General features: G+C 41.2%; 1 protein-coding gene across 1 annotated transcript in view; it reads left to right on the top strand.

Annotated features, from left to right (window-relative positions):
- Nucleotides 1-22755, top strand: part of col5a3a (collagen, type V, alpha 3a) — a 48194-nt gene extending 25439 nt beyond the window's left edge. The window contains exons 20-67 of the mRNA XM_053339244.1: nt 213-257; nt 2556-2609; nt 2782-2826; nt 3063-3116; nt 3378-3422; nt 3805-3858; nt 4648-4692; nt 5047-5100; nt 5706-5750; nt 5886-5939; nt 6047-6154; nt 6616-6669; nt 7002-7055; nt 7191-7235; nt 7421-7474; nt 7842-7886; nt 8033-8086; nt 8203-8256; nt 8572-8625; nt 8731-8838; nt 9168-9257; nt 9505-9558; nt 9749-9856; nt 10181-10288; nt 10400-10453; nt 10664-10717; nt 10823-10930; nt 11045-11098; nt 13885-13938; nt 15635-15688; nt 15811-15864; nt 15972-16079; nt 16158-16211; nt 16302-16355; nt 16484-16537; nt 16641-16694; nt 17023-17130; nt 17289-17342; nt 17501-17554; nt 17643-17750; nt 17841-17894; nt 18360-18395; nt 18850-18903; nt 19004-19307; nt 19550-19662; nt 19752-19820; nt 20670-20903; nt 21127-22755. Coding sequence (XP_053195219.1) covers nt 213-257; nt 2556-2609; nt 2782-2826; nt 3063-3116; nt 3378-3422; nt 3805-3858; nt 4648-4692; nt 5047-5100; nt 5706-5750; nt 5886-5939; nt 6047-6154; nt 6616-6669; nt 7002-7055; nt 7191-7235; nt 7421-7474; nt 7842-7886; nt 8033-8086; nt 8203-8256; nt 8572-8625; nt 8731-8838; nt 9168-9257; nt 9505-9558; nt 9749-9856; nt 10181-10288; nt 10400-10453; nt 10664-10717; nt 10823-10930; nt 11045-11098; nt 13885-13938; nt 15635-15688; nt 15811-15864; nt 15972-16079; nt 16158-16211; nt 16302-16355; nt 16484-16537; nt 16641-16694; nt 17023-17130; nt 17289-17342; nt 17501-17554; nt 17643-17750; nt 17841-17894; nt 18360-18395; nt 18850-18903; nt 19004-19307; nt 19550-19662; nt 19752-19820; nt 20670-20903; nt 21127-21273 — 3576 coding nt within the window. The 3' untranslated portion in view covers nt 21274-22755. The remainder of the gene's footprint in view (nt 1-212; nt 258-2555; nt 2610-2781; nt 2827-3062; nt 3117-3377; nt 3423-3804; nt 3859-4647; nt 4693-5046; nt 5101-5705; nt 5751-5885; nt 5940-6046; nt 6155-6615; nt 6670-7001; nt 7056-7190; nt 7236-7420; nt 7475-7841; nt 7887-8032; nt 8087-8202; nt 8257-8571; nt 8626-8730; nt 8839-9167; nt 9258-9504; nt 9559-9748; nt 9857-10180; nt 10289-10399; nt 10454-10663; nt 10718-10822; nt 10931-11044; nt 11099-13884; nt 13939-15634; nt 15689-15810; nt 15865-15971; nt 16080-16157; nt 16212-16301; nt 16356-16483; nt 16538-16640; nt 16695-17022; nt 17131-17288; nt 17343-17500; nt 17555-17642; nt 17751-17840; nt 17895-18359; nt 18396-18849; nt 18904-19003; nt 19308-19549; nt 19663-19751; nt 19821-20669; nt 20904-21126) is intronic.
- Nucleotides 22756-22968: the final 213 nt, after the last annotated feature.

Raw genomic sequence — 22968 nt, 5'->3', positions numbered from 1 at the left:
TTCATGCAGAGGGGCGGGTGAAGTTTGATAGAGCAGCCTATTAGTCTTTGCTCAAAGATAGTTGAGCCTTATCTGTCAGGCAGTGAATTTCTTTAATGAGCTATTTTCACAGATTATGTCTCTGGGGATACAAATGTATCCATGCCTGAGGCTGACTTAAAGAGATGCATGAGATTTATGTGTAGAATCTCTTTCCTTCTTTGTTATTTTAGGGGTCTGATGGACCTGTGGGGCCAAGAGGGCAACCAGGTGAACCTGTGAGTAATGTTCCCTCTTCGTCTTTCTCTCTCAAACATACACACACCTACCTGTACATGCACACTTACAGTCATTGGCAATCATTCGCAGTCAAATATGATGGTCTTCATGGGGGATGCTCATTGTGGGAGCCTTTTTGATGCAGATTCTATCCTTTCTTTGCTGCTGTTTGACCTTGGCAGCCCAACGGAGACCATCTTCATGGAATGTGGCTCCTTCATGTAAACTGTTTGTCCATGCCTTTCTGTTTTGAGCAAAGTCTTCCCAGTTAGAGCTGTTTATGTGGAATTTTTGAGACTTAAAAAAAGAACCAAACACTTTTTCTGACCTCCAGGTGGTTGTTCTGAGCAGAGGACATATTTTGAGAGGCATGTGTCGGGCATTTGTATTACCAGGCCTCACCTGGTGTTTAAAGATGGTGGTGGCAATGCTGTCTGTGTTTGATTCTTCAAGGACACTGATGTGAGTGTGCTTCTCTTTCCAGCTGATACACAATATTTATTTCGCAAGCACCTCTGGTGGTAGCACTCCAGGGCTCTGATATGCCTACTCTAAGTGGTCCCATATAAAAGTGTGAGCAAGATAACTGCCTTGTAGACCAGCAGTGGACCCTGAAAAGGGCTGCTCAGTCATGGGTGAAGTGCCGGAAGAATTCTCCTGGCTTGACATCCAGCAACTCAGCTTCATCCACGGTATGCCAGTTTGGGCTTAAAGCTTCCAGACCTCTAAGTCCAGTTGACACACAATCCTTGACAGAGACAGACCTACAACCACCGCCATGAACTGAATGGCAATTGTAGGTCTTCCCCTGCTGCAGCCTTCCTCCATCTTCACAGCTGTTTTAGAGATCCACCTATTTGCTGGACACCATCATCTGCCTGCTCTGCTGATGAGGTCTTTCTGGAGTTGTGCTTTTCTGGTGCTCCCCCTCAACATTATCATAAAGGGTGACCCTAACAGGAGCTAAGCTCCGGACAACATTGCCCTTGGGATCTTTGGTACACACAATTTTCTCTACCGCATCAAGGTGGTAGAGAAGACACCTATAGCAAGCTCACACAAACATACATATAGATACAGACATCACAGCACACCTTTATTTCATGTTAAATATGTCTCTATATTAGAATATTTAATGTAGTAGATGCTAGGGGTGAAACACCAAAACCCTTTTCTTAGTTTATACCCACAGAAGCAATGGATTTCCATGACAAATCCTGTGGGGATTGTATAAGATCATTGGATTTCAGCTACAGCAGAAATTTCCATCAGAATCTTGCAGACACATACAAATACAAAATCTACTGCTCTTACTGTACATGTAGAACATACTAGAATAATAGTAGGCTGGTTACACCTTATTTATGCAACTTTGACCCTTGCATTACCAGAGATAGTCCCTGGAAAGAGTGCAGCTTAAACATAAAAATATAAGATTGCACAGCTTGTCAGTATATTTCAATTCTGTCACAGAGATTCAACCTACAAAGTAACTTTCAATCTTTATATCAATGTGAGACCAGAAAGATTTTGAGAGCTCCGGTGAAGATGCTGTCATTTTCTCGGTGTATATCTGCAGTGAACACTGGTTGATTGGTTATGACTCACACTCTATCTTTCTCACAGTAGGTAAGGTTTTGGCTCAGCAGGGTTCTGTCCCTCCAAATGGATCACCCAGTGCAGGAAGAAATAGAGTGCTATAAGACTTGTTAGGAGAGCTGTGTTAAACTACAAAAACACAGTAAAGAAGAGGAGTTGGCTGTTTTTTGATGAAAGAGAAGAAAGTGACAGAAAAAGTGAGACAGCGAGAGACAAACGCGAGACAGAATTTTGGTTGGTGGTGAACAAGATAAGAGAGATGGAGAGAGGAAAAAGAGAGTCAGAGAGGGAAGAGATAAAATCCTGGCCTGAATGATTATATTTCCATATCAATCACTTCCCAGGAGATCACAGATGTGGCTTTGGAACAGGTGGCTTGGCCAGCCTACAAAGAGGGAGGCTGACAAAAACAGAGCACACAAACACACTTGCGCAAACACAGGCTAGCACAGTCTCTGTGGCTATCACATACAAAACCAGATGCGTGCACGTACACACACACACACACAAACACACACACACACACACACACACACACACACACACACACACACACACACAAATATATTACTTGTCTGTCCCTGTTTTTCACTCTCTGTCTCTTCTTAGTTCTGATTTGTGATTTAGTATTCCACACTCACTCCATCTCATCATGAATGCAGGTTAGCTGCTGACTATTTGCTGTGTTTTGTCTCCAGGGTTCTCGGGGTCTTGTTGGGCCAAGGGGGCCACCTGGCCCACCTGGCCAACCGGTAAGTCAACATCGCCTTGATTATAAGATCAGAGCTATTCAGTCTTTTCAACTCTATAAAAGTTCCTCTAGTTCATAGAATCATCAATATGCCACTAAAGATAAACAAGGAAGCTATTGAACTGCGTCTCTTTCAATCAAACTTTTGACATTTCATCCCATATTTTTGACAGGGTATCAGTGGAACTGATGGAGTACAAGGGGCAAAGGGAAACCTGGTCAGTCCTGCTATCTTCATACCTCATCCCCATAACAACCATTACATACAACTTATGGCTATAATGTATGTTAAGAGATACAGACATATGAACATGGTGTGGATTTTGAAATTGATGTCAGCTACAGAAACATCAGCCACAGTGTATTTGTGTGCCCTTCTATTGAACCTGTTAACCAGTCATGTGATGTGATGATGTGTAGACAATGTGTAACCACCAGTGTTACCTGTTCTCAGGGTCCATCTGGAGAAATAGGGTCCCCAGGTCAACAGGGCAATCCGGGAGTACAGGTACTGTACTAGCACTAAAACTGTCCTGTTTTAAAATAAAAGGTATCACCCCACTGCAACAAAAAGGACTTTTAAAATGTCACCACATTTTCCAGCATGTAAACACCCCATACAACTCCCAATTCACACAAAGACATCAGCACTTACTGTTTATGATTCTTACATACACACACATGCCATATGGCTCAAGCAAAACCTCAACTCCAAGCCTTCTCCCAGTCTTGTGACACTTAACCTGATTGATGCTATGTTTCTGTCCAGGGTTTGGCTGGTCCTCAGGGTCCCATTGGATTGCCAGGAGAGAAGGTAGGTAGCATGTCTCTCTCTTAATTTCAGAATTAAAGCTGTGACCTTGTGATCTTTGTCATCACATACTCAGGGGAGGCCGACTAAGCAGGCCAGTAAAACCCAACCACTTCTGGATCCCATTCAGACAAGACAGAGCTAGACAGGAAATCAATACCAAAGAAACACACACAGGCATAACAGAGACAGGGGACAGCCTTGAACAGTTCACATCATGAGGTCAAACTGATAAAAGAAATAAAAAGTGGACTTAGCAATAAATTCTGTATGTTTGGTAGAGGAGCAACAAAGTGGGAAATGTGGTCTCTTAGGGATGAGTTGAGATGTTATATTATATCTGTTGCTCAGCGCCAGGATTTATGATTTTGTCTGTCCTGTACAGGGTCCCCAGGGGAAACAAGGCATGCAGGGACTACCAGGCATTGATGGCCCTCCTGTAAGTACAAACATATACATGTACACATATCCATACATACTTTTGCACACAGTATCTATAGAGAGTGCACTGCTCCTACTTTGTCAGTCAACTACGTGCTCAGGTGGCAAGACAACAAAATATGAATGACAACTCTGCAACATCAACTGACTTACTATAAGAGTGCACTGTACTCAGGCAACACATTTTCGCACAGGGAGTTTTATTTTATTTTGTTTTATAAAGAATGTTTTCATTGATTAACCAAAAAGGAGTAGAACTAGAGGAGCAGCCTCAATAGGAAGTTTTATCTTCAGCACAACAGCACAGAAATTCCAAATTATACACAAATAATAACTTTGTATGTATAGAACCAGTCAAAGATTTGGACACACTCTTCCATTCACTTGAATGAGAAAGTGTGTCCAAACTTTTGGGTGGTACTCTATACACATTCTGTCATCTGCCAGCAGGGGGATACTGTAGGCATTTATGGAAGTGATCAGAAGCAGTATGACATTTAGTAAAGAATGAGAAATCTTCTTACAGTGAGGCTTTTCTCATCTTCAATAATTAATTTTAGATTGCAGTCAGACACAGTCGAATGATTCTCACTTAATGCTTCTTTTATTGTTCTGCAAAGCTTTGTGACACACAATGATATTTTCATGGTGCTTCATTCTCAATGCCACTGTGTTTTCCTCTTTTTCACTGGATGGTTGCATTCAGAAATTTCCATCAAGTAGTAATACAATAATGATGTATTTACAGCAGCGCTAAGTCAATCTGATTGCTTTTTTCCTGCTTCAGGGTCACCCAGGAAGAGAGGGCCCCCCAGGAGAGAAAGGCATGCAAGTGGGTAACTGCATTTCTAAGGCTTGTGTGCTGTAGTTTAACAGCAAGATATTAAAAGTGCAACATCATGCTCTTTCATTCAGTCTATTGTAATTGTGCACTCAGTCACATTAGGCTACAGAAATGCTCACTCTCATCATTGTAATCATTATTGTGCCCCTATGATATTATCATCCTTATTGTACAAGAGCATTAGCCCATTGGAGTCAGCCACATGCATTCATCAGCATCATCCACTGTTTCTGTTTGAAAATTCTTATTGTCAATAAAGGATAGGACACAGTGACTGAGTATCTGTTCAGATGCTGCTGCTTGCTAAGATTGAGTAATATTTTTGTTCTTTTTTACATGCAGGGTTCACTAGGTCCTCAGGGGCCTATTGGGTACCCAGGGTCCCGTGGAGTCAAGGTGAGACATAAATGTATCATGATCTCGGGTGTAATGTCCACTAAGATATTTATTCCCTCGTCCATTTCATTCTGCGTGTATGTCTACCTGTGACGGACAAGCTGTTTGAGTCTTAAACTGACAGGTGGCAGGTGGAGGGAAGGTACCCTGGTTCTCAAGGGGACTACTAACAGCAGAGTAAAGAGCATTTGACAGATAGGAGAAATGTCAGAGCCAGATAGAGGAAAACTGTGTGTGTTGGTGTGTAGCAGTCAATTTTGTGCCTTTGAAATTGAGGAATAAAAGTAAAGATGTCATGGAATGTCATTCTGCTTGGTGTTTGTTTTTGTCACATTCCTACATCTGGTGTTTTATCTGGTGTTTTGGCTCAACATCCTTTAGGGGAAGTCTGACCTTGATGGCAATCATTAGTATGAATGTAAGGTCAATAACTGCTCAATACCAGAGCAATGTTAGGTCAAGAGAAAATCAATACACACTTATAAATCATTTCAGTGTTTTAAGATGAAATACAGATAACCAGTCATTTTTCAATGTGGTGTCCAGAAGTGTTTCAGTGATGTTATATTGTCATTAACTAAAGTATTTTATCCTCTTTTTCACAGGGAGCAGATGGAGTTAGAGGTCCAAAGGGAAGCAAAGGAGAGAAGGTGAGTAAAACACATTTTGCTTGTTATTGCAAACTGTGGATTGGGACTTAGGACACTGACAAATTACAATATTAAGATGCCATTTATCATTTAAAAGCTTTTCATCATACATTACTACTCCTCTATACATCACAGGGAGAAGATGGTTTCCCAGGGTTCAAAGGAGACATGGGCATCAAGGGAGACAGGGTAAAAGCGCTTACAGATCATAAACTTCATTATCATTTTCTCTGTTATTCTCTATTGGAGCAGAGATAAAATTGTCACCTCTCTTCTATTGTAATTCTTCATTTTAGGGTGATAACGGAGCTCCAGGTGCTCGTGGAGAGGATGGACCAGAGGGGCTGAAGGGCCAAGGAGGACCTTTGGGTGATCAAGGAGGTCTTGGGATTGCTGGAGAGAAGGTACATTAATAAAAGATTACATTAACATTAGACAAAGTTGGGACAAAAAAGAGGAGGATAGGAAGATCAAATAGGCTGTCAAATTATAGAAAACTTTTATCTAAACTTGCATTGTGCTTCTATAGGCATTATGTATTATAATGTATTACAGTTAATTTTCTTTAGCTCCATTTAATGTTTTGACAAAACTTTCTTATTAAATGAGTGTCTGAAATCACTGTAATACTGAATATGTATATTACGTCTGGTAACAGCCTACTCTTAAGGCGCACTGAACTAGTGTGCGTGTTGAATCTTTCTGTCATCACTATACGTTAGTATAGAGATGCCTTGATGTTTTGGTACATGTATACTCAGCATTATGCCATACAAATCTTAATTAAATGGTTTTCATGCATATATACTGTATATAAACATATATTTTACCCATGTATTTCCTCCTCCCCTCTAATTTTCTACAGGGTAAACTTGGTGTGCCTGGATTGCCAGGATACCCAGGACGACAAGGGCCTAAGGTGATTTAGCATTGATGAGCTATAATGTGTCCTCTGGTTCCTTTATCAGAGCTTTAACCAGCAAGATGTGTGTCTTTGGCTGGACTGTTTCCTGTCTGATTAAAAATAAAGGATGATAAATGGCTTATTAAAAAAGGCTATTTTATTAATAGTTCATTAGTGACATCAATTCATTACATGTTGATGAATGGTGTATTTAAGGCTGTGTTGGGCTCATGGATTAGATTTGCTTTAATTTGATACAGTAGTTAATTATACATTAATGAGACATTAGGGGTTGATGTGTGATGAATGGAAAGCTGAGGCTGATTAACCTCTACGTGTCCCTCCAGGGATCACTTGGCTTCCCTGGTGTGGCAGGGGTCCCAGGAGAGAAAGGACGAAGGGTAAGGACTGTACAGACATTTCATCCACATCACATTCTGACTTCTTTAGAAAATGTAAACTTTGCTACAGTATGTATTGTAGGAACTATAAAATGAGCAACTGATAAATAACTCTTATAAATCTTTACAATACAGGGTCCAGCTGGTCAGCCGGGGTCTGGAGGCCAAAGAGGTCCTAATGTAAGTAAAGCTATAGGTGTCATGCCTATATAGCATATTTGTAATTGCTGCTCTAGTTATAATAATACCATTAGTTTAACACAGGTTGTGGGAGTGAGGCATAGTTTTTTCACATCAACAGTTTATCTTCCACCTCCATGTTTGTGATGCACGTGCTAATCAGACTATTGTTGGTTTTGCGATAGGGAGAACGAGGGGAAAGAGGAGCCAGGGGGCCCACTGGAAAGCCTGGAGAAAAGGTGAGTTTAGGCTGATACGAGTGCACACACACACACACACACACACACACACACACACACTGACATAACCAAAGACATAAACAAAGACATATGCACATACAGTTACAAACACATAAAAACATACCTCATAAAGTATGGATGAATGCACCAACCAAGTTGGAGCTGATTGTTGCTGCTCATTTCTAGATGACAGAACATCTGGTGCAGTGAGAAGCTGCTGTCTAAAAGGGGATGCTGCAGTTTACACTCTCACCTTCAAATATCATCTTTGGAGAGCTAAAGATTGGCTGACAGGAAAAAATAGAAACATTTAGTGGCTTATGTTTGTGTACAGTTACTTTATTTTTGCTGTCTTGTTCACTTGTAGGGTTCTGCTGGACAAGATGGTTCTCCAGGATCCCTTGGAGATCAGGTAACCTTTTAACTCTTAGATGATAGCATACTATACCTATATACTGTACCTAAATAGGACCATAGCTCCAAAACCTGTCCCTCACCAGAAAAAAAGGATTTCGGGTTGGAGTCAGAGTTTTGACAATCTGTGTTATTATTTTCCAGGGTCCTCTAGGGCCTCAGGGAAGACATGGTGAACCAGGGCCTAAAGGACCTAATGTGAGTGGGCTAAGATACATTGGGTGGTGTCTATGAACTAATGTTACTCATATCTATGATCACCTTTGATCATGTTTAGTTCATTAAAATAATTTGAGAAAATTATTGTTTTTCAGGGTCCAACTGGAAAAGATGGATTACCAGGTCATCCAGGCCAGAGAGGGGAATCAGTGAGTCACCTTTTATCTCAGTAAAGCTATATACAGCTTTCGGTGTGTAGCATTTTGCTTCTGTGAGGTGCACACCACAGCAATAACTTCACAGAGAGTTGATCTACTGTATGTGTCAACAAAGCAAACAAGTTGAAAACTGAGACTTCAGCACTGAAGTTCTCAGTCAGAGTTCAAGTTGAAAAGACTAAACTAAATTTAGAAAAAACATCCTGCCCTGTGTGCAGTCCTCAAATAAAAAGCATCTGTGCATCCTACTACCTCTGTTTCAACTCTTGACTGAGAGTCACCAGACTAAATTGTCTTATTTTACAGGGCTTCCAAGGCAAGAATGGACCCCCTGGGCCCCCAGGTGTTGTTGGACCACAGGTAATCAGATTAGTTTATAGTTGGTTCTAAAGAAAACAGATAACATGTATTTTACATAACTGTTGTATGTAGCCTGAGGGTGTTGTGTACTTTGGTTGTTTTCAGGGTCAATCTGGTGAGACAGGGCCAACTGGAGATAGAGGCCATCCAGGTTCACCCGGACCACCGGGTGAGCATGGTTTACCAGGAGCAGCTGGAAAGGAGGGTGCCAAGGTGAGTGGTTTTCATCATAATGCCAGGACCATAATCACTTACCAGCATCACCTTATTACTGTTTCATTAGATAATGCCCAAGGACTCTCTCAATACTCCCTGAATATCTTATCTCCGGGGTCTCATCCTATCCTCTAATTTGCTAATAAATAACAGAGGAAACCTTACGGTGTTGAGTGTATTATGGCTCATAAAAGATAAATGTTCCTTCACTGGGTGACTTGCTGGTTGGTGTGATTTATGACTGCACAAGGGCCTGCTGACTACTGGCTACTTACCTTATATCTACCTTATATCTAATCACATGTGTGTATTAATGTGGGTTTTAGGGAGACCCAGGTCCATCAGGATCTTCAGGAAAGAGTGGTCCTGCTGGGCTTCAAGGATTCAGAGGGAGCAGAGGGAACCCTGGTGCTATGGTAATTCAAAATTCCTTAAATCTCATACTTACCCACACTAACTGTCAGCATCAGATCCTCCTGACATGTGCATCTTGTAGTTAAATTGTCAACAGCCATCGTGAGATTTTCATAAAGGTTTTTCAAATTGGAACTCTGTTGATAAAATTGTACCAAAGCAATTGTAAAACTGTAATGCACTGATGGTAATTCTTGTAATGGTGGCAGATGTTGCTTGATTGTGAAAGCTGTGCCTGTGTCTCTGCAGGGTCCTGCAGGTCTGAAGGGAGGAGAGGGCCTGCCTGGTATTGCTGGATCTATTGTAAGTGTGATTTAGTTAAATTACATCCCATCCCGTCCTTTGGTCTCTGTTCAGTTTCTATGGTATATAGAATGCTTTGCCATATGAAACAGGAGGCTGTTTCCATGGTGATCAGTGATCGTGACCACAGCACTAAATCAAATAATGAATCATGTGACATGCTCACCTCGACTCTATCTTTTATTTCCAGGGTGCCACTGGAGAGAGGGGCCCTGCTGGGCCGGCTGGTGCTATTGGCCAGCCAGGACCACCTGGCGGCGTGGGCCCTGCTGGGCCGATGGGAGAGAAAGGCGAGCCAGTAAGATTTGGAACATTTCTAATTTTGTTTCTTAGGCTACAGTGTCCTCGAACACATAGTGTGCCATCACCTCCCACCATTGTGTAATAAACAACATGTGCTGTCTCTTTGGAATGTGTTATTATGAGATAGGGAGCAGGAGAGAGGTAAAGGAGACAGAAAGAGAAAAGGAGAGAAAAAATATCAATGTGATCATGTCTACTTTCTTGGGTGCGAGGTTCCTTCCTGGTATGATGCATTAGTCAATGTGCCATGCTGCCAAATGAGGATAATATGTTTTGTAGTGTTTGCTAGATGTGTACTGTTTTTCCATCTGTTCCCAAGGGAGAGAAGGGACCTGTGGGACCAGCGGGGCATGACGGGGAACCAGGACCTCTTGGGCTGCCAGGGGCTGCAGGACCTCCTGGACCTCCAGGAGAGGACGGAGACAAGGTAGGTACATTGGATAGTTAGCAGGGACTGCAGCACTGCTGTTCAGTGCTTGCTGATTTTGGGACTCAGTGGTTTGTATGTGTGTTCACATATCTGCATCTGTCTCTATAGGGAGAGACGGGAGGACCAGGTCAGAAGGGCAGCAAAGGAGACAAAGGAGAAGCAGTGAGTATGAATTTTATGTGAATAGTTCCAACATCATGTCATTACCTTGGATCACCAGGAGGTAGAGGACAAACTGGGTTGTAATTGGTTTTGAGTAATTCATTGCAACAACTGTTTGTCTGGACTGTACATCATCTTGTATACTAACAGATGGCTTTGATCATGACTTTACTTCAGTGAACGTGTATTTAACTGTCACTATGCTTTTAGGGACCACCAGGACCTTATGGAAGACAAGGACCTATAGGCCAGCCTGGATTGACAGTATGTTGCTTTAACTCACAAAGAGTCATATAACTATATATCAGCATATATTTTGGTTTGGTTTGTGCAGTGTTAACAGTGTGGACCTGTCTGTGTATGTGTCAGGGTGCAGATGGTGAGCCAGGTCCTCGTGGGCAGCAAGGCATGAATGGAGCAAAAGGAGATGAAGGACACAGGGGCTTTAAGGGGGCATCTGGACCTTCTGGGCTACAGGTAAAGAACAATATAAATTCCAAGACTGACTGTACATCCAAGACTCATCCCTTTATATATGTCTCCTTTATTCCATGCCTTAGACTGCATTTCTTACCATATCTGCATTTATAGGGAATGCCAGGACTACCAGGGGAGAAAGGAGAGAGTGGACATGTTGGCTCGATGGTGAGTGCTGCTCAGTATTCTCAACACATACAAGTCCAGTGCCAGCCTCAAGTCTCAGCTAGGGGCAGCTGAGGAGGTAGAATGGGTCATCCACTAATCACAAGATCGGTGGTTCGATCCCCTGCTCCTCCAGTCCACCTGTTGAAGTGTCTTTGGCAATATACCGAACTCCAAATTGTTTCAGGTTGTGTCATCGGTGTTCAAGTGTGTGTGTGTGTGTGTGTGTGTGTGAATGATTAGAAACTCCTCCTGCTGAGCAGGTTTGCACCTTGCATGGCAGCCTCTGCAATTTGTGTATGAATGTATGTGTGAATGGGTGAATGTTGGCATGTACTATAAGGCGCTTTGAGTGGTTGGAAGACCAGACAAGTGCTATATTAACACAGCTCATTCACCAAATGAGAGCACTTCCCTGACATCTCACACTTTGCTTCATGATCATTATTACTTTGACTTATCTTGGTCTCTTGCCAGATACTGGATAATGACGTGATTATTCCTCAGTATCTAAATTAATATGTTTCTCCACTTGGTCCACTTTTCTTCATTTCCATCCCCAGTATTAAAAGCAGTTCAAATGTTCTTTTTGAGGTTCAAACATTTATGCATATAATAGTAGAAAAACAGTGAATCAATAAAGGGAGTAGAGCTCTTGCAAATACTGTAAATTCACATTTCGGTCTATGATCAGGAAACTCCTGAAGCATTATTTTATATTTGGGCTGAAATAACTACCCAGCTCATAAAGGTGCTATTCAAATATCAGGTCAGTGCCAGGACTTTCAAGCACCATGCTGGTCATTGTGTGATGTGAGTATATTATAAACAGCCTAACAAGGTGCAAGTTTGATTCATGCAATCCTGCATGTGATGTCCAAGTAGCAGACAAAGGTCATCCCACAGTACTGTACAAATGTTATGAATATTATAATATCAATATTATATTATCATCTCAAATGTCATTTTTGAATATCCCATTTTAGAAAAAAATACTGTAAATGAACAAGAAAAATATAATGTTTGCAAAATTGTATCTGGCATTCAATTTCTATATGCACAGTATTGAGAAGGTTGAAGGTATCAGCAGGCTATGAACGATAGCTGGTACGCAAACAACCCACCACAGCTCATTAAACTTTAATTAGTGCCACCTATTTAGTTCCTTAGTGCCAGCTGTGCTGATTCTGCTGCTGTGTGTCAAACTTGTGAACCAAGCTTTTTCTCTGCCAATAATCATTACCACTCTCAAACTACTACAGGCTGTGGCCTTGAATGGGGCACAGTTTGCTGTGGCCCTTGATTAGTCTCAATATTGTTTCGACCCCAGACTGGTTGTACAGAGAGGTGTTAGACTGATAGAGTAATCTTGATTTTGCACTCAAGACTATTCTAGTGTGAGACAGCTGCAATAAAATTGAGATAGACTAATTTAAATTGGCTATTCTACAGACCAAATAAGCTAAAAGCTGTTTTTCCATTGTAATAGCCTTTGCTTTAGGTTTAAAACACACTTGAGTCAATTACCCTCTAAATTCTGTTTCTTGTGTCTCTGTGTCTACTGGCATTGGTCATGTCTTTTGGTCATTTTATGAGATGATACCCACAATGATGGTTAAATGTTAGCCATATAAACTTCTTTCAAACTATAACAGTGACAGACACGTCTTTTCAGTGTGTGATGAATCTAAAAGGATGAGTGTGAATGACAAAATAGACCACAATTTTATGTGTAAGACAGACAATCTCATAGAATGAAGAGATGGTCCTGTATGTGAAAAGAGAAAAAAGGCAGAGAGTGACAGAAAGGAGGCAGTGGAGCAATGGAGTGGAAGGAAGAGGCGGGGCGCTGATTGTGAGCAGGAAGACGGTGTGACAGCTGCTAATCAGATTAGCCTCAGCCTTGGCTGTCTAATGAGCATCCCCCTTTGTGACAGTCATCTCACAACGCTGTCAACCATGAACACACGCTCAACAAGATTCTCTATAGCCCCTCTTCTCCACAGCCAGATTAGGGAGGGAATGCATCAAAATGGAACCAAAACAAAAGAGAGAGACAGCGAGAGAAGGGTGGTGGGGGTGAGGAAAGATGCTGAGGACTCACTGGGGAAGTTTCATTCATGTGTGAGTGTTGCGGATCACAGAATTCTACCCTCTAATGCTCAAGTATCTCTCTGCCAGAAGGATATGTGTTTCCTCTAGTCTCACACAGTCTCTCTTTGGGCAGATTGTCTGTCTTTCTGTCTCAGTGTCTTTACAACACAAGGCTCCCTCCAAGACTTCAGAGTGATTCAGAGAACAGCTCAACATCTACTCAACTGAAACACAGAGCACTGTTAGGATTAATTGCTAGGCATTCTCTTGAGCTGCACAGAACAGTCAAATCACATGCCATCACTGTGGCTGAGAGAATATGGTCTTGCACATCAGAGGCGAGAGGTTTCTTATTAATAAGAGAGAATAAGACAGAGAGAGAGAGCGAGAGAGAGAAAGAGAGAGAGAGAGAGAGAGAGAGAGAGGGTGGGAAAAATGAGAAAAATCAGAGCCTGTCACATTGAGGGTAATGACCTGTCTGGACGTCTTCATCATGTCACTATGATAATGATCATGGATACTGGAGCCATTGCATAAGCAATCCACCATGAGCTGACTTCTAACTCATTTAATTTAGGGGGCAGCAGCCAAGCCCAGATCACATTCAGCTTGTATTTGTGTGTTTTATTGATGCAGTATATCTTTATCATCTTCAATGAGATCCTAATGAAAACATTTTATTTTTCTCTCCACAGGGGCCTCCAGGACAGCATGGCCCACGAGGCTCTCAGGGGCCCATTGGTGGAGAGGTAAAGAATAGCATGAATGCATGCTTATTGTCCAGGTGTTTTTTTTCACTATTACAAATTTGGATTAAGATGTTGACATCACTATTGTAGTATAATACCCATTAGACAGTGTTATTGGGGAAAGAGTAAAGATATGTTTTTTTGGTCAGAGGACTTGGGTTTAAAACATAAACATACAGGTACTCTTTGGTAAATAAAAATGAATTTCCAAAATGGCTATAATTCTGGGTTTGTTTGTTTGATTTTGCAGTTTATAAGCTGTCATATGCATGTTCACAGCCACTTAATAAATTCCTTTATTTCTAACTCCAATATGTTCCTAATAAAACCAATGCAATGGAACATGCACAGATTACCAAAATCAGTATTAAACTAGTTGAAACAGTAACAGCCCTAGCATGGTCCATTTAATTTGGTTATTCTAATCAGCATAATCAGCTTTAACAAATATTATGATGTGTCTCCCAATTATGAATAAATGTATCAGTCTTAAAAATGTGTCAAATTTAGCTTGGGATTATTTGCTTTTTTTTCAGATAATTCATTGACTTTATTCTCTTATCTGGATTTATTCTTTTGAAAATTATGTTTCTTAAATATTTTAATTATTTATGTATCTTCAATTCAAATTGAGAGGCAAACTCCCCGGATTTTCACTCGTTCAATTTTGATGTTAAACTTTCTCTGACAGTGCCAATATTAAAGTTCTAATATTTTCAAATTATGGTAATTGCATGCGTATATGAGTAATAAAGAAAACATGATAGTGTATCAGCTTTGGAATTAAGGAGACTTCCATTATTTATAGTTATCTAAAGTTCAAACTGAACAACAGCTTATCCTTACACACCACAGATACTTTTTACTTTCCAGCCTGTTGTCTCTATGTACGGTATACAGTCTCTTCGTTTGAACACTTCCTGCCACAGACCCTCCACTGCTTTTGAAATTTGAATTATTAAATAGTATTAGGATATAATCCCTGGGAGAGAGTTATATTTACTGCTCTATGAATCATTAAGAAGTATTAGCCTATCATCCCTGAGAGGCAGTTATATTTACCTCTAGTAATGGCCATCTCTCTACAGACTTTCATGCCGGTCAATTATTCAGCAGCGTGCTGCAGAAAGCTATGTCAGCCATGCTAATGCCCTATCACAGGAAGCGTGGAAATACAGCAGTGCAGAGATGGTGGGATCCATAAATGGACTGATACAGGAATAGTGGAAAAGAGTGAAATAGGTTGGGATGGCATCAGAGGAAAGCAGTTGACAGCAGGAGTTCAGTAGTAGTGCGTGGCTGTACTCAGCTCTCATGTTTGTGCACTCTACCGAAGACATGCTTTTACTGGGTTTGTCTCAAGATGCAACACAAAATACACTGACATACTGTACATGCTTGCACACAGAAAACAAACAGGCAAACTTGATTGAAAGAGGGGAAATAGCTTCCAACCTACTGTGTGACTCAGACAATATCCACATACATAGCAAACCTGCCACTCAATATTCTTTCCCTGTGTTGTGATAATTCTGTTCCAGTTTCAACAGTCTGTGAACAGAACTGCTGACAAACAAACCAAAAAATAAGACAGAAAAAAAACTGCACCAAGAACTTGGTTTTCAAATGAATATTTCAAACCTGCCCTTGTTTTCTGATGTTTTAGTTCAAGTTGTTCTCTTTCCTCCTGTCACAGGGCCCACCTGGAATGCCTGGTGGAGTTGGTCAGCCTGGACTTGTTGGAGAAAAGGTTAAAATTCCCCATTACCAACTACACAATGTGTGCCAGTGCACATACAATGGTGGTTTGTGTGTGTGGGCTTGTGCATTTGTGGTGTGTTTTTATCTTGCTGCATCTTCTCTCTTTTCTAGGGTGAGGACGGAGAAGCTGGAGACCCTGGAGCAGCTGGAGAGCTTGGCATTGCTGTGAGTCACATTTGTCTCTCGTCCCTTTCTTTCTCAATGTCATTCTTTCTTTGCTTTTTCTTTTCGCCCTTTTCATTGACTGTCATATATTTTTGTTGGCGTCTAAGGGTGCTAAAGGTGAAGTGGGGGAGAAGGGTGACTCCGGCCCTCCTGGTGCAGCTGGGCCCCCAGGACCCAGAGGGACACCAGGAGATGATGGCCCTAAAGGCAACCTTGTGAGTATCTTGTCAGTCAGTCAGTTACTATAAATGTCACACATATGAGGGACTCTAAATCATTCTTTGGGTCCACAGGGCCCTCTTGGATTCCCAGGAGATTCAGGACCCGCTGGAGAACCTGGTGTCAATGTGAGAGTTATTGTTTTGTTGTTTTTAATTTTTTTAATTTTTATTATTAATTTGTCTTTAATGTACTTATGTGACTTTTTTTTCATCCAGGGATTAGATGGTGGACCAGGGGCTAAAGGAGACAATGGGGATCCTGGCAATGCAGTGAGCAGTGTTTTTTTTTCTGCGTGGCAGAAATCTTCTTTACCGTGGCCGAGCTTTCCTCTCAGTCTTTTTGTGACTAGGTGGATGTGTGTCTGTTTTAACTTTACTCTTTTTACTGTTATCTGCAGGGACCACCAGGAGCCTCTGGAGAGCCAGGTCCTTCAGGACCTCCTGGGCGCAGGGTGAGCTTAATGTATTTTATGGGTTTGTATGAATGTGAATGTAGCTATATGTGTTCATGTTGCTTTGTAAATCAAGTCTTTATAACAACAATGCTTTTCCCAGGGTCATATAGGTGCTGCAGGAAAAGAAGGGAAGCAAGGAATGAAGGGAGCCAAGGTAAGGATAAAGACTGGCACATTTTAATGGTTATACACGGTTGCCCCTAAAGTTGGAATAAAATATTTTTTACTTTGTCTCATGAAATGATTGTGACAATGTGATTTATTTGGTAAATATTCTCAAAATTGTACTGATCAATCTCATTGCACCCGGTCAAAGGTGATTACTGGTGTGTATAAATAGAAAATAAAAAGAGGAATGTGTCTGAAAACAAAATTATTACAAGTTTATGGGTGACCGTGTATATGGTGCCCTTCAACTAAGCCTTTCTGATCTACTTAGCCTCTGATACAATGCTGTCTGGCTCTTTCCTTTTTCTCTGTAGGGGACACCAGGAACCGAGGGTCCGGTAGGGAAGACAGGCCCAGTGGGACCCCAAGGGCAGCCAGGGAGGTCTGGTCCAGAAGGGTTTCGAGGCATCCCAGGTCCCGCGGTCAGTACACAATACAAAATACTGATTGCATAGGCCTGATAGTAAGCCTCTATTGAAGGAACACACTGGCAACAATCATAATTTAAACAGCGTGATGCCTTGCTTGTATGCTTTGACATACTGTAAACTGATCTGTACATCATGTGTTTATTCTCCAGGGTGAGCAAGGGTTAAATGGGCCACCAGGACAGACTGGACCATCAGGACCAATAGTAAGATCCTTATATTTGGCTGATAAGCCAATGAAATGAGAGGAGGGATTCGGGACATTTGCCACAATCAGGACCAACAAAATCCAACAATCTATTTTTCATTTACAGAATACACAGCACTTTTGTTAGCAAACTAATGTATCTGACATTTTTAACAGGGACCACCAGGACTTCCCGGATTAAAAGGAGACCCTGGAAATAAGGGAGATAAAGTGAGTGTTAAAACCCAAACAGAGAGAATACTTGGCACCTGTCTAAACCCTGGGAAACAATATTGATAAACCATGTTTCTGTCTGCAGGGTCATGGTGGGTTAATTGGCCTTATTGGCCCTCCAGGAGAATCTGGTGAAAAGGGAGACAGAGGCTTGCCAGGAAACCAGGGTACACAAGGACCCAAAGGAGATGGAGTACGTTTTGTTGCAATCTGATGCATCTGATACAGTTATGCACAAAGAAAGTTCAGTTCACTAATTAGACATAATTGTTCTTATATCTAGGGTGTTTCAGGTGTAGCTGGTCCCACTGGCCCACCAGGACCACCTGGACTGTCAGTAAGTGACATATTTTACAACAGTATACTTAAAATTGCTGTAAGCTAGAAGGTCATGACATAACAATATGCAGGAACTGTATAGGATTTTTTTTCAACTCTATTGCACATTTTTACTTGTGGTCTGCTGTATCTCATAATTGTTAATGGAAAGGTAAATGTTCTTTGTATCAGGAAAACATTTTAATCTCAAGTTATAATTTTGCAAAGATTCTGCAGTTGTAAACAAAACACTTCAGAGGAGCATGAGAGAAGAGAGGAAATTAAGTGTTGACATGTTGTCACTGAAAGCGAAGGCATCAAAGAGTTTCAGTACACTGTTCTATAAAATGGAAAATGGCTTTATCAATTAATCAATGAAAGTCAATAAATATTTATTATTTATGGATTAACATTTGAAGATTTGGATGTGAGGATTGATTTATTCACATTTTTACTGCTTACTTACTTCTACCTCCACTTATAGGGTGCAGCTGGTGAGAAAGGGTCGAAAGGAGACATGGTGAGTCATGTATAGTGTCTTATTCCTGCATTGCCATTCCTGTACTCACAACTCAGCACGGTTAGCAGCTGCTAGGAACATATGCTACAGAAGAGAGAGAAAGTGTGTTTGTTGGCTTAAATGTACCATGCTTCATAATCATAATGCTCCACTGTGTTTACAGCATGTCTTTGGAACTAAAAGCCTGCTGTATAGCCACACTTGCCTTGTGTGTGATTTTTCCATTGGGCCCTTTTAATAGGATTTGGTTCTGGTGTGTGATGTTATGAAAACCACTATAGTGTGTCTGGAGAGCCAGGGCTTTGACCACAGAGTGCTGATGCACACAGCTGGATAATCCTATAAAGCAGCAGTCATATCTGCCTGGATAAAGCCGGGATTTAGCCAAGTGATGTGAGAAAGGCTCCAGGTGCGAAATGATTGACACAAAGTTTTGTCTTCTTCTGTTCTCCAGGGTGCTGTTGGTACCAGAGGTGATTCAGGCCCTGCTGGCCCCCCAGGACCTCCAGTGAGTGCCTCCAATGATCCACATCATGGCCTTCTCGGTACAAGTGTTATCTTCTTTCTTTCCACTTCACCTCTTGTTCACCTTTCTGTTCTACCTCCAGGGACCCCCTGCAAGAATGGTTCAGCCCCTGCCTATCAGGGAGGGCAGGCGGAAGAGAAGAAGGGACTCAGATCGACAGACAGGAGGGGCAGGCCCATCCAGGGAAGAGGATGTGGATCTGGATATAGAAGAGTTCCTCCAGGGAGATCAGCCTCTAGAGGATCCTGAGGGAATGGAAGAAGTCTTTGCCACCTTGTCTTCCATGAAAACCGAAGTGGAGCTCATGAGGAGGCCCCTGGGAACCTTTGAGAGCCCTGCCCGCACCTGCAAAGAGCTCATGATGGTCCAACCTCACTACAAAGATGGTTAGTAGACATAAAACTGTTAACATACTGTTTCATAATGGAGCCTGATTACACTACCGTAAAAACTACTCCAGGAAAAGCTGGACGTATCAGATATGCATAGATTGTCCAGCATACACCCTTTTTATTTTTAATGCAGTTTTATCATTTCAACTGCATATTGTCAGTTTGTTATAATAGATATGTTCATTGTGTTAACATTTGCTGCTTGATTGTTGATCTTTTCTCGGTGCACTTTGTAGGAGACTATTGGATAGATCCTAACCAAGGTTGTCACAGAGATTCCATCAAGGTCTACTGTAACTTCACAGCTGATGGAGATACCTGTCTCCACCCTGACAAGAAGATTGAAATGGTAAGTCTTCAATCTCTTACTGTCATCCTTTGCAAAGCTGACCCTAAAATCGTGCTTAACATCCTCCCTCTCTCCCATTGTGTGTCAAGGTGAAATTAGCAGCGTGGAACAAAGAGAAGCCAGGAAGCTGGTACAGCCAATACAGGAAAGGCAAGCAGGTACAAAAAAAATCAAACCTCACCTCCTACCATTAATCTCATTTGGCTCCAAATGCCAGGCAATAATTTTTAGCTAAATTACTCATGCTAATTGAGAGTGTTTGAATGATATTCATGCACATAAAAAAGGTGTGAGCGTTTGTGGGTGTGTGTGAAAGCATACATGTGTGTCTATCCATATGCAGATGGCTGTATGTGAATGTTTGTTTTTATTCATAAATCTGTTCACTGTATAATTTGATATTAACCTGTTACACCATGTGCAATATGAGAACTGACTTGATATTGCCAGCAGTTGATTTCAGCAGTCAGGATGACTCACATGAAGCCATTGGCAGCTCTGTCTCATTGACTCGCATTCAGGGCAGCATGCTCAGAGCACTGGCCTTTCATGTGCACCCGATCAGAGGTCTCATAACCCTCTCAGATAATCACAGAGCTGCCAGCACAATTGCAATTTACCGACTTTCTCACACAAAGTCCTTGGATTTGCTTAGGGTTTCATTCTCTTTCCTTCATTTATTTCTTCCTACTTTACTTTCCCTGTCTGTTTTGATTCTGAAGAAAATTTGCTATAACCTTGCATCAATACAAGCTAGGGTTTTGGTAACTTCAGAGACAGAAATAGAATAAGACATGGATTATAGGCTCAGTTTTTCTACAACTTAATTTCTTGTTTTTTTGTTTTTTTTTGGGGGGGGGTGGGTGTCCCAATACAGTTAGATTTTGTGTCATTTAAGGGTTAGGGTTAGTTTTAATTGTAGTTAGCATTACAATACGGACCTACAGTACACATAATATTTCTCTGCCTGTGTTACACACTACTATCTGTGTATCTTTATTGTCCAGTTCTCCTACATTGACATGGATGGAACCCCTGTGCATGTGGTTCAACTGACCTTCCTGAAACTACTGAGTGCCACAGCAAAACAGAGATTCACCTACACCTGCCAGAACTCGGCAGGCTGGTTTGACAGCACATCACGGTCCTACCAGCATGCCCTCCGCTTCCGGGGCAGCAATTATGAGGAACTGACACAAGCCAAAAGCCCCTTCATCCATGCAGTGCATGATGGATGCCAGGTCAGTACTGGGATATGCCAGGGAAATGGACTAGCTGGACAAATAGGAATTAGCTTTAATAAGACTAATGTGTGTATCAGTTGTGTTACTATTGTCGGCTGGTGCATGATTTAGTAACAGGGTAGTCATCAAATCACTGGCTTGAATATGGATTTAGGCTAGAGGGACTTAGTTGATTTAAACCAAGTAAATTCTAATAATGGCTTTAATATTTCTCTTTCAGCTCCGCAAAGGTCAGGAAAGGACTGTTCTAGAGATTGACTCCCCCTCGGCAGATTTGCTCCCTCTTATAGATGTGGCTTCAGCAGACTTTGGCAACAGCAACCAGAAGTTTGGATTCGAAGTTGGACAAGTATGCTTCAGTGGTTAGCACCTTGCCAACAACACACACACTAAAGAAGTGCACAGCAGAAAGAAACTGGACTGTTACCGCTGCCCCAAGCAATATTTATTATATTATGTTCCTGTATGTGGTGGGTTTGTGGTATTATTTAAGACTTTTCATCAGCCAATGAAACAGGTTCTATGGCTTTACACCAAGGATAATGGCAAGAAAGAGGACATGCAACAGTTGGAACAAAGCACATTTACCAAAGGGAAATATTCCAATTAGATATTTAATTTTAAGTGTTTTTTTTCTCTTCACTGTTTGAGTGTGCTATAATTGATCCTTTAAGAATTACGAGGACTGCACCACTTGACGATGACCACTTATAAATTAGATGGATCTGTACAATCAAAGAATAGAAAGTGAGACTTTTCAGACCATGAATGAACTAGTTGCTACCTAATGTTTTACAAAGACTGGGACTGAATAAATCAGAGACGTCATCATACTAATTTGCATGCTCCGATTTCACTATAATGATAATTGCATAGCTGTTGTGAACTAGCCTAGCATATTAATTCCACACAAGCACTATAATTAATTTTCTGTGTGGTGGAATGATAAATTGTCCTTTTTTACCCTTCAACTGCAGTTTGTTCAGTGAATTACCTTGATTAGTATTCAATAGGCGTAGCTAGTTATTGAACCCAACACTTACTTGAAAGGATAAGGTTGTTTCCTTTATTGGACTGCTTCCATCCTTGGGCTTGATAATAAGCTATTGGGCCCTCCATGTCTTACACAGTACAGTACTGTATATGTCAACATCCTTTCTCCTGTGTATGTACCTGTCATGACATACCTCAGCAACTAGGTTGGGGATATTTCAGGGCAAGAATTAAGAGCATTGCTGATTTAAATGTTCTCTAGTCTTAAATGCAGTCCTTTACACCAAGAGACATTTCACACATCCTTTGAATGCTCTTGAAAGCTGCTGACATAACCTGTTTTCACTTTTCTGCCCCTACTCAGAGGTTTTTATTTCTCTGTTTTGTTGATATGTTGAATTTTGAACAGAATGTGTTGCTGTTCATTTGACAAGATATGCTCTTCAGTGGTGCTAAAGATGATTCTGTTATTTTTGTGTCACTGTGTTTGTATGTCTCTGTGGGCAGGATTAAAGGACAAGAGAGAGAGAGGGTTATTGCTCTTTCAGCAGTAAGAAACACCCCTCAGAGGCTAGGGACTAGTCTACTGTGTTTTTGCACATCTTCTGGCTGATTGTGCCAATTTCACAGGGCCGATGAAAAGAGGTTAGGGACATTTCAGAGCAATGTGGTTAATCGCTTTAAAGGGAAAATCCAATCTTAAACAGAATTTACATTGTGCATTGTCAGTGATTTTGGACAGTAAATTCAGTATTTATGTGCAAAAATATCAGTCTCCTTAAAGTAGAAATCACAGTACCAAGACTGGAAAAGATGATGTCATCAGGTGAAATTTCTTTCTTTAAAAATGCTTATTTTTTTATATTGTAGAACTGTGAATCAGAAATTGTCCTCATAAACCAGTCAAATTACCATGGCTGCTTTTATAGTGTCATAGCTGTTAGTCCATTATTCACCGTCGGTGGAGCAGCACCCGGATTGGTTTTTAGATTACATTATTACTACAGTCTGTCTCTGTATGTCAGCTTCAGCAGAGTCTTCTTCAAATTAACAAATGGAGCTGTGAAAC

This window comes from Scomber japonicus, chromosome 18 (assembly GCF_027409825.1).
Source record: "Scomber japonicus isolate fScoJap1 chromosome 18, fScoJap1.pri, whole genome shotgun sequence".
NCBI classification, from domain to species: Eukaryota; Metazoa; Chordata; class Actinopteri; order Scombriformes; family Scombridae; genus Scomber; species Scomber japonicus.
Note: the sequence above shows the minus strand (reverse complement) of the source record. Positions and strands in the feature narration are given on the sequence as shown.